The sequence below is a fragment of the Halyomorpha halys genome, unplaced genomic scaffold, assembly GCF_000696795.3.
Source record: "Halyomorpha halys isolate HHAL.00 unplaced genomic scaffold, Hhal_1.1 Scaffold243.1, whole genome shotgun sequence".
In the NCBI taxonomy this organism is placed as follows: domain Eukaryota; kingdom Metazoa; phylum Arthropoda; class Insecta; order Hemiptera; family Pentatomidae; genus Halyomorpha; species Halyomorpha halys.
Genome location: NW_027106548.1, coordinates 882,654 through 893,845, shown reverse-complemented (window position 1 = coordinate 893,845; position 11,192 = coordinate 882,654). Strand labels below are relative to the sequence as shown.

At 35.2% G+C, this 11,192-nt stretch overlaps 3 protein-coding genes across 7 annotated transcripts in view; all 3 read left to right on the top strand.

Moving 5' to 3' along the window:
* Nucleotides 1-535, top strand: part of LOC106680103 (uncharacterized) — a 12,657-nt gene extending 12,122 nt beyond the window's left edge. Inside the window, exon 3 of the mRNA XM_014419592.3 lies at nt 41-535. Coding sequence (XP_014275078.1) covers nt 41-455 — 415 coding nt within the window. The 3' untranslated portion in view covers nt 456-535. The remainder of the gene's footprint in view (nt 1-40) is intronic.
* Nucleotides 536-2,837: 2,302 nt separating this feature from the next.
* LOC136795170 (uncharacterized) lies at nt 2,838-3,500 on the top strand. The gene has a single exon (XM_067044885.1). It carries the CDS (start codon nt 2,838-2,840, stop codon nt 3,498-3,500), a length of 663 nt encoding a protein of 220 aa, XP_066900986.1.
* A 3,144-nt stretch (nt 3,501-6,644) lies between these two features.
* LOC106680122 (uncharacterized) overlaps nt 6,645-11,192 on the top strand; it is a 9,181-nt gene continuing 4,633 nt past the window's right edge. The window contains exons 1-5 of one of the 5 annotated variants that reach the window (XM_014419627.3): nt 6,645-6,751; nt 9,690-9,822; nt 9,906-10,165; nt 10,302-10,430; nt 10,510-10,751. In XM_014419627.3, the coding sequence (XP_014275113.1) occupies nt 9,807-9,822; nt 9,906-10,165; nt 10,302-10,430; nt 10,510-10,751 (647 nt within the window). In that variant the 5' untranslated portion in view covers nt 6,645-6,751; nt 9,690-9,806. Of the gene's footprint in view, nt 6,761-9,400; nt 9,823-9,905; nt 10,166-10,301; nt 10,431-10,509; nt 10,752-11,192 lie in introns of all 5 variants that reach the window. The other 4 variants (XM_014419625.3, XM_014419628.3, XM_014419629.3 and 1 more) reach the window with 4 other exon arrangements.

Below are 11,192 nucleotides of genomic sequence, written 5' to 3'. Positions count from 1 at the left end.
ATAATTATTATTATACTTATATTATTGTTATTTTTTTCAGATTCCTGGACTTCCAGATACCCCATTACAATACACCGTGCATAGACGTTACTTATTTGATCTACTTAGGTGTACAACCGACAGTTCGTCGAAGCAACTACCAAATCCTGCTTAAGAATTACTGCGACTCCTTGGTGAGGACATTGGACCAGTTCGGCTTCGCTGACTCCAAGCCCACATTTGAAGCAATAAGCGCTACCATGAAGAGGCTCGAGTTCTTAGGGCTGGTGTTTTTCGCAGTTCTGTATCCTGTTATGACCTGTTCGTCCACGGAAGCATTAGACGTCGAGAAGCTGATGGCCACTGACGGAAAAGCAGGTTGGAATGATGAGATTTTCAAAGAACCTGAAATGATGGAAAAATTGAAACCTGATCTAATTGAATTAGTTGAAAAATTCATGCCAGAGTTAAATTGAAATGTTTGATTCAACAAATACTTAATATTTTAAGTGTTGTCAGCTACAAAATAAAAAAATAATAAATTAAGGAAAATGTGTAGTAGTTGTTGTAAATGATTATGCTGCTGTGTAACCTTTAGATTTCTATTCAGGTGACGATGCACATACAGCCTAACCACTCCTAACCTTTCCTCTTATATGAAAAAGGTTTATACCCATCAACCTGTAAAATTTTATACATTACAATGCTTCCATATTGCTAATTTTTAGCATGTATATAAATTAATTTAACACTATTGAAACTTCAGTATATATATAGGAAATAATAAATTTCCAACGACTGGATATAGATTTTATTTCTTTAGGAATACTATTCTGTGAATATTTACTTTCTCGATAACGTTTGGTTTTTACTTTATTAAGTGGTCTCTAACATGAGATAGGTCATATAATACATTAAAAATAATATACAGTAGTCTCTAGCATGAGATAGGTCATATAATACAATACATATAATATTAAGTGGTCTCTAACATTAGATAGGTCATATAATACATTACATATAATGTTAAGTGGTCTCTAGCATGATATGGGTCATATAATACATTACATATAACATTAAGTGGTTTCTAGACAGAGATAGGTCATATAATATAATATTAAGTGGTCTCTAACGTGGACCTAGCACCGCAATCAACTACTGGTCCTCCAGGTTGGGGAAAACAACATCTATACTGACACACACTCAATAATACACTGATATCAGCACACTACATTCATACACATTCAGGCACACACAGTACACCAAGGCACATTCAATACACACCCTAGGGTCACGTTTCCTAGGTAGCCGCCCGGATGGAGTGTCTGTTTGCAGGCACAAAGGTGGCAGCCCCAGGTGGCAGGCTAGGCTACGTAGTCTGGGTTGATAGCCCCACTACCCGAAGAATCGAATATATCAAGAAACCCAAAATAGCCTCGGAATCAAATGGTCAACAAAGGAAACAACACGGCAACCCCAGGCTCAAATTTAACCTAGGATATTGGAATGTCCTGTCTCTCTACAGACCCGGAGCACTAAAATTGGTCTTAGTACAAATTGAAAAGTACCATCTGGACATAACTGCTCTCCAGGAAATCCGGTGGATAGGTCAGGGTATTATTGAGGGGAGATGTCACACTATTCTACATCTGTAGCGAAAGAGCCCATGAATATGGTACAGGATTTATTATCAAGAGAAGATACCGACAACAGGTGATATCCTTATTGGCAGTAGGCATATTTCCAATCTCCGCAATGTGAGGGTATTCAGTGGAGCAAATGGAGACTCCGATCACTTTCAGTATCGCACATGTTTATGCACGAATAGCGCTTGGGAAGACAAATACACCAGGACAGAAGCCTTACCGATACATCAAGAAGCTTAAGGATCCAATAGTTCTCGATCTATATGAATCAGAGCTAGATAGGTGTATTCAAGAAGTTGATGCGGTGGAAAATGATATAGACTCCATATGCGCTAAATACTCAGAGGCTATATCAGACACAGCTATATAAGTGCTTGGACCACCATTGAAGGACTTGAGATTCCCGTGGTTCCACGAAAAATGTGAGAAGGCAACAAGTACGAAGAATGAAGCACACCAGACCATGATTCAGCGAGAGACGAGGAGGAATGTTTAAGTGTACAGGCAAAAGCGGTGAATGGAAAAACATCTCCACCAGTATAAGAAAAGACAGCGGGAGAAAAGGGAATTGGAAAAGACTGAACTCCTTAGGGGACATTAGCAGTATAGAGAGTTCTTCAAAGCAGTCAATAGGAATAGAAAACCTTTTGAAACCAAATCCACCTACTGCCTGAATGAGGACGGAAAGCTGCTTACAAACATGGTGGATATACTCGCAGAGTAGAAGAGACATTTCTCCCAACTTCTCAACAAAGATCTCCTGGAGGATGATGATGAGGAGGAGGAGAGTCTCTATGAAGAAAACCCTAGTGATCATTGTATGGAACACCTGATGAAGAAGAGATTTTGGATTCACTAGCAAGGCTTAAAAATAATAAGGCGCCGGGCGCTGACGAATTGCCCGCTGAACTACTTAAATCTGGAGGAAGCGAGCTTGTGAAAATACTCCATAACAGTTTCATTCAGATTTGGAGAGATGAAGTGATGCCAGAAGCTTGGAATAAGTCTATAATTGGTCCAATCCATAAAAAAGGTAATCGGATGGTCTGTGACAATTATAGAGGTATCTCCTTACTCTCTTGTGCATATAAATTGGTGTCTAACATCCTCTTTCAGCCCCTACTTCCCTTTGCGGCAAAGAGTTCAGGCCCGTACCAGTAAGGTTCTCGGAAAGGACGATCCACAACTGACCAAATATTTTGCATACGCATCATGCTTGAGAAAGGACGCGAATACGGGATTAAAACGCACCACCTACTTGTTGACTTCAAGCACCATTTGACAGCATTCATAGGACAGTTGTACAAGGCAATGAGAGAATTCAACATCCCTCAGAAGTTAATTAGAATGAGAGAGGTGAGATGCATGGTGCAGATTGGGGGAGCAAGATCTGATGAATTTGTCTCAGGAACAGAACGAAGGCAGGAATATGCATTGGCCTGCATCCTCTTTGATTTAGCTCTTGAAAAGGCCATTAGAGAATCTGGAATTCAAGTGAGCCGAACAATATTCAGCAGAACAATACAGCTTCTAGCTTACGCTGATGACATTGACATTGCCGGACGCTCGTTCCAAGCTGTCCCTGATGGATTTATGAAATTGGCTGAAGCAGCAAGAAAAAAGAGGCTTGAAGAGAATGCAGAAAAGACCAAATTCATGGTCACAGAAGAAATCCCCAGGCCCGGTGAAGAAATCAGGATCGGAGAATATACTTTCGGAAAAGTCCCCGAGTTTGTGTATCTTGGATCGCTCATAACCCAAGACAATGTTGTGGACTCTGAAATTAAACGAAGAGCCAACCGCTGTTGTTATGGCCTCAGTTCCTATTTTAGGAGCCGTGCCTTGTCTAAGGACTCCAAATTCTATCTAATTTAAAATATTTAATCCACACAAAAAATAAAAGAGAAGGCAGTTCGTGTTAGGAATACGGCCTTGTGTATTATAACGTAAATACATCGTTAGTGAGAATATTTGTTTAGTTGAATAAGACCGAGTCATTCTGGAACACAAAGAAGTCCTTCGGATCCCAGATCTTAATGTTTAATTTGAGGCGAAAAACTTACATAAGGCCTCAATGGACAGCTATTTATTGAATTATCTAATGAACGCCCCCTCTATAATTATACATGCAGTCCCGCAATTACTGCCAAATATTCAAAGAGGTCATTTTAGACATGAAGAGCAACTAACCGTTCCGGTCCATCCGGTCATAAAAAGGTAGAAAATATATTTTGTGGTGTTTTTTTTTAGCATACTCCGTTTTTTTCCGGAAATGGAAGTGATCACTCAAATTAATCAAGTCGCAATCGTACAATAGTAAAAAATACAGAATTCTTTTTGGTAATATATAGTAAGGGGTTACCCGCCCGTAAGCGGTCAAAAAGTTTAATTGATTTATAAATTCACTTTTTATTTGTTAATATTTTTCTCTTTATCGTTTTGGATAAAGAGAAAAACATTGGACTCATAAATTTTTAAGTAAAGTATATTTTTCCTTAATGAAAAACAGAGCTTAACAACAACAATACATATTCCTTTTGCCATCATTTTTTTATTTCAAAATGGTGGGTCATTGGAGGATTTATTATTCCATATCTCGGCCATTTATAAAATAAATTATTTTTGAATCATTATCCCAAATCCTAACAACAAAATTAAAATAATATATATGTGCATATTGCCATCTTATTTTTCAATGAAAATGTAATTAGTTAAATTAAACATATACATATACTTCATTATTATGATTTAGTAATATTTGTTTTATTATAATTGTAAATTTTATTAACTTAGATCGTGAATCTGTGACCTTAATTCACCATCTTCAATATTAAATATTACAACAAAAATAATTTTACATTTTAAATCTGAAAATACACAAATTATGTAGAAATGGGCAAGTAAAAATTATTTATTTATATGGGTCATTTAAAAAATTAGTGCTATGTTAAATAAAAAATAAACAGCTAAAGTTTAAATTATATAATAGTTAATAAAATAACATCTAAAGTTAATTATATAACAGCTAATTATATAATAGTAAATAAATTTACAGCAAAAGTTAATTATATAACAGCTAAAGTTAATTAACAAGATTTGAAACAATATATTTATACCTTTGCATCTTTTAATTTTTATTATGATAAAAATTAACCAAGGACAGCGATGAAATTAACCTTGAATTTTTATCTTTAAAATGAAGAGCTAATGATTTCAATGCATTGTCCTGTTTGTTTATTAACCACTTAAAACTTACCACCAAAACATATTCCATATAAAGCCTTATAATATGAGTTTCCCACTTCAAACGTATATTGATACAGTGAATAATTTTAAGAGTTTTAGTTGATGCAAGATTTCTATACTATTGTAACTTTGTTTTTTGCAACATTTATTGTAATTGTTTGTCTTTTGTTTTTTTAGTGAAATTCATTTTTAGTTATTAAATGCCAATATAAATAATAAAGAAAAAACATTTAGGACTACATTACAATAATCCATTTTGGACCACATATCAATAACCCATTTATCATGAATCGATTTCAATTTTTTATTTATTTTTTGTATGATCTACAAGTTTGCCACTTGCCGCAAACCCAAGACTTGTACAAATGCTTGGTAAACAAATGAAGCAACAAACGTTGGTTTCCACATGCTTGTTTTGTTCTTTTGAATTTTTTCGGCTATGATATTCGATTTACTCTATTTTCATTATAAAAAGTTACTAAATAAAGATAGGAGAAATGAAAAGAAACGTAAATATGAGGAATGTACGAGTAGGTTGTAGGTGATAATAATTAGTATAAATAGTACAACATAACATAACCTATATATTCTACCTTTCTTCTTGAATTTTTATCAGAAACTTTTAACTACAATTTTCGCATATTATAAAGTACTTTCTGAAATTTTCCAACAGATCAAATTGAGGGGAGAGGGAGGGAGTAACTCTTTGGTTTTTGGATTACTCTTATAGTTTTCTTCTGAATCAAAAGATACCACCAGCACAAGAGAAAATATCTCACCATGTCGACAGATCTGTGAGTAGATATGAAGGACAAACCAGTCTATGGTGAGTTAACAACTTCCGGCTAAATTCGATCTCACGCGTACATATATGCCAATTTACATTCGTTCACACAACCACATCAACACCAATGAACTAAAGTGCTAATAAAGTACTCACCATAGAAATATTGGGACTTTTGGCCGTCTCAAAAGGTTCTTTCTCGAATCCGTAGATTCCAGACTAATCAGGGTGTCTGGTTATAGGTTTAAGTTAGTAAAAAAATACTAATAATAAAAGAGCTAATAGAGATTTATCAATTAACTTTGTAGGAAACGGCTAGTATTTACTAAAAAAAATTTATCTCAGTTACATTTATATGGGTTCCAAGTCATGTAGGAATCTCAGGAAATGAACTGGCCGAGTTGCAATAGAAGCACTCGCGCTTCCAGCACAGAGTAAAGCAATTTTAACTCTATAAGCAATGAGCAGACCCCTCGATGGTAATCTTCGTGGAACGAAAGCCCATTGAGTAAACTAAAAATTATTAAAAAGGACGTTAATCCTTGGGATGTCGTATTGACTAGGCTGAGAATAGCTCACACGAGGCTCACTCACTCCTATCTTATCTCAAAACAAACTCCTCTGAAATGTCAGCATAGTAACAAAATTACACAATTAGCTATATTTTCGAGGAATGCCCACGTTTCACGCCGCATCTCAATAATTCGGATTCAGTCTAAATATTTCGAAAACCCATAGTGACGACAGAAAACAGTGGAATTGGTGTTTCGAAAATAGAAGATTTTCTTTTAAAGATATAACATCACACGGACGAAAAATAATATACATATACATGTATGTTAACGAATATTAGTAATAATATAACAAATGTAAGCAAAAATCATATGTGTGTGTGTGTGTAAAAATAAATAAGAAATGAATGGCTTTGATGACCAGTTATATTTCACGCCATTAAACAAAAGCAAACGAATTGCTGAAGAGATGGCCTCTACCATTTACAAGGCCGCAATCTGTCGGCGAGAGGAAATATCTAGTTGAGGTTCACCTTCAGAGCTGGGTTGATTGCCACAGGATCGGGTTTGAGCATTATATCAAGGTTTTTATAGTCTGTCTTCTTTACAATACAATCTACATATAATATATATTATTAAAAATTTTACAATCGTAATATGTCTAATATTTAAATAATGTAAATAAAGTAAGATTCATAATGTACATCATTGTGTAAACAAATAAAATGTAATCAAGTAAGGTTTTAAAAAATAAATTTAAATCTATAATGTTTTTTCTTCAGAAATTCCCATATCTTACTTAAGTGATATTGCAAAATAGCTATTTAAATAAGAGTATCAGTTAGAATCGAAAATAAGAGACTTTTAAATTTCGAAAATATTACAACACTTGATGAGTCACAATTTAATAAATCGATACGCGATGTTAAATTTTCATATTCTGCATATCCGAAAACCTAAAAATTGGCCCCTATGTGTTAGAAATAATAGAAATTAAAATAAATCGATATGGGATTGTAAAATCGATAGCATTTTCGTTTTGTAATTGTCTGAATATGTGAAAGAGGACCCCCATACATTAGAAATTGAAGGTGGTAAAAAAATAAGTGAATTTAAAAAAAATAAAAATCAGATTGTTACTCCAATAATTTTGTATTCGAATAATTTTTCATTCGACAAAGTTTTTATTCGATTGAAATAGTATTTTAAATATTCGAATAAAAAAGTATTCGGGTTGTTTAGGCGTATTTTTATTAGAATAAAAATTTCATTCGTCTCTCGTCAATCGAATAATTTTTGCCAAACTCTGTTTGACACACAACTGCAAAATTCAAAAACATTTCAATAATAACAATGCCTCAATTAAAGGATTTCCTCTTATTTTTTAACTACGTGATTTTAATTATCACTAATTCATCATGAACAAGATCTAAAACCAATTGGTCCTGTGAACCTACTGAGTCTACTCTCTAGTGTAGTTAATATCCGTAGTTACAATCAAATATTAACATTTCTAAGTTTTTAAATTAATTTTAATATAAAAGAGATTTATTTTTAAATTAATTTATCCTTTAAAAAAAATAATAATAATAAAGATCTAGGTGTATTCTAGGAGTTGAACAGATAGTTTGGGTTTTATTATAATTTTTTTATTTTTTTAATGCAAAGTAGGGGAAATGATGTGTAGAGTTGAGTAAACAATAATGTTCATGATAAGAGTGTTATCTCAAGTTCCATGCCTCTCACTTATCAGTTATTTTGTGATTTAAAATATAGTTAATGGTTATGAATTTAAATTTGTACGGTTGTCATTACTATTCGTTAATTTTCCCTTGTAAATTTTTATTTTTGTTTTTGTTTTTATCATTTTTCTTATCAACAGTTACAAATGTGAATGAGCTGTATTCTCACTCATTGCACTGAAGTGGGATATTGTTTATTTCAAAAATAAAGAATCAGGAATTTAGTTTTACATTATTGTTGTATATTATTTTTTTTAGGTTCAGTTGTTCTAATTTAGATTCAGTTCTTCTGATTTACAATTATTCCAATCTTCAACATTTAAGGAAAATATGCGATGGAAATAATGAATCCATTTGTGGGGCAGCCCAGGGTTCAAATGAGCACCTTACTCAAGGAGCTACCTGTTATCTATCACGGTGCGTGCATCCTCCAGTTTGCTAGCCTGGCCCAGCCCTCTTCTTCTGGAGGCTCACCGACGTTGTGGTGTCGAGTCCTTCCGAACATAAAGTGCGCTGAGCCCGACACCTCATTCCACCTATAGATGAATTCCCTAAAGAAGGAATTGTTCTCCTCTTCCATCAGATAAGGGAAGTCCAACTTGGCGAGAGCGAACACCTCACTTTTTCTTGAAAACCTGGCACAGTGTTTTTGGCGCTACACTCCACTATCACTTGTTCGACTGTTTCAGGGAGTATGCTAGTCAACCACCGTGAGAAGAGGGGGGTCGATGTTCTTTCTGAAGCTCTGCACCTTTCCCCAGGATCCTCGAAGTCCTGTTAGGGTATATGAGACCTAGTAGTCTGGGAGAACCCACTTAGCCTTTGATCTTGCATGGATTGTGGAGAAGAACTTCCTCATAGTAACATCCTTCTGGCTCTCCATCCTGTGTCCATTCCACTCCTCTTTCAAATCCTCCTACATCTTCTTCCAAGGTTCATGCTCTAATCAATACTTGGTGGCACTACTAGCCTCTACCTCTTCACTTCGTATTCAACGACATCCTCCGCTTAAGGACAGCACTTATCCTGAGATGAAATCCAGGAGCATCGCTCCAAGCAGCACCTGCACCACTTGATGCAGTACTATTCTGTAGCTCTTTGTGACTCTCAGCAGAGTCAATCTTTATATAGTGGCCTTTTGTTTTTGTTCTTCTTCTGTTTCCGCATGAAGTTTTGGCCCGATGGACCTCTGTATCTCAGGATACCCAAGACCACTAATTTATAGATAGTCATCAGGTAAACACTTCCTATTGTACTAAGTCTGTTAAGTGACAGGGTCACCCTACTCAGGTGAGGAGTAGCGTCAAAGCCTTAATCTCTTAATCTCACTCCAAGATACGTTACCTCGTCACTTTCTCTGTCATTTTCTCCATGGATAGCCAGGGTGATAAGACAGGCCCTTTTGCATAGAGCCTCTTATGGTATGCTCTGGGTCTTGACTGCTACCATATACAATTTTCTCCTGATGCACCTCTCTGTTTCTGTCATCAGATTGGCTCTGCAGTTCTCAACCAAGATGGTAGCCAGTTTGTTGATATAGGGTGTGCCAAGGATACTTCCATCTTCTAACTCTCCCAGCAACTTGACAAACACTAGGTTCCACAGAGCCAGACCAAGGACTGACCCCTGCAGACATTCCCAACAGCTCGTAGTAGTAACTCCTGTCCCTAACACTCCTATTATTGAGGTAACCTATGAGGGAGTATAGGTCAAATTCCTGTGGCGGCTGGAGAACACGGAGCTAATATACCTACTATTGAAGGTGGATTCTGTTGAACAGGGTTATTAGGACATACTTCTCCAGCCTTCCCAAAAGATCCCCACCCACTCTCAACTACACATCTTTGTACCACGATAAAAGAAAGGTTGTCTACAGTTTGGAAATAGGCCACAAAAGATGGGACTGCTGAGTCGTAAGCCTATTTCTGTAATTTTCTGACAACTGATTTTCCCACCTTCCCTAGATATTTGCTTACATATGCTCTACATATTTTAGATATGGATAAAGAAGTCCTTGAAGTTGTCCTGAAGAAGTTGGCAAAGGAGTCAAGCATTGCCTCAATTACAGAAATTGAAGCGGTACCTGCATTGCCCAAAGGAGAAAACTATAGCTCAAACATCTTGAGACTGACTTTGAAAGTGGTCTTGGGAAATGGGAGAATGGCCAAGAAGTCGCTGATCATGAAACAGATAATCACTGGAGGAGATAGGGGAGAATTATTGAAACATTTGAATGTAGCTAAAGAAGAAAGCAAGGTAAAAGATAAACATCCAATATTCATTATTACCAATCAAAAAATTAATTTTTTAAAGCAATGAGATGGTTAAATTAAATTACTTGTTTAAAATATCAATAATCTAAACTATTTTCTATACTAATAATAAATTTCAGATATATTCTGTAATACACAAAGAAATGAGCTATTTAATGGAAGAATTTGAAGACACTGATGAACCTCTTTGGTGTAATTTCATTCACTATGATCCAGACTTATGTTGTATTCTCTTAGAAGATCTAAAGGTGAATAGAAATATATTTTTTAAAGTGAAATGATATAAATTTAGAGACGATTTTCCTAACATGTACTTTTTATATTTAGTCAACTGGTTACAGTTTGGTCCCTAGACAAAAAGGTATGGACTTTCATCATGCCGTGCTTGCTCTCCGGGGTTTGGGAAGGTACCACGGAATGGCTAAGGTACTTGAGGAGAGAGGATTCGTCTCCAAACATGACTACATTCCTTATGGTTTTTTCACCAACTTAAAAATAGTCAAAGCTGTTCCTTATGCTGGAATTTTAAATACTGCAAAAGCAATAAGAGAGAGCTGGGGTTCTCATTGGCAAGTTCTGTTCAAATTTATAATTATTGCCATTATTTTTATTATAGTGTATATGTCGTTGATCATAAATTTAATATTTAAAGAACAAGTAATTCAGAATTGCAATCAGTGAATAGAATTGAAATGATAAGAAACTCTTATATTTTATGTGCAATAAATAATATGCAATGTAAATACTGAAATGAATAGACAGTCTGAATTATCAGCAAAAAATAAAATTAATTCTACACAAAACTCTAAGCTCAAACAACAATTTATTCTGCTCTCGCCTGGAGCAATGCATGTAACTAACAACTCTGCAAGAAACTAGAAATCGTAAAAGCCACGTGTGAGCATAGTAAACAAATATCCTTGCTACATCAAAAACACGTGTGAGCATAGTAAACAACTATCCTTGCTACATCAAAAACACGTGTGAGCATAGTAAACAACTATCCTTGC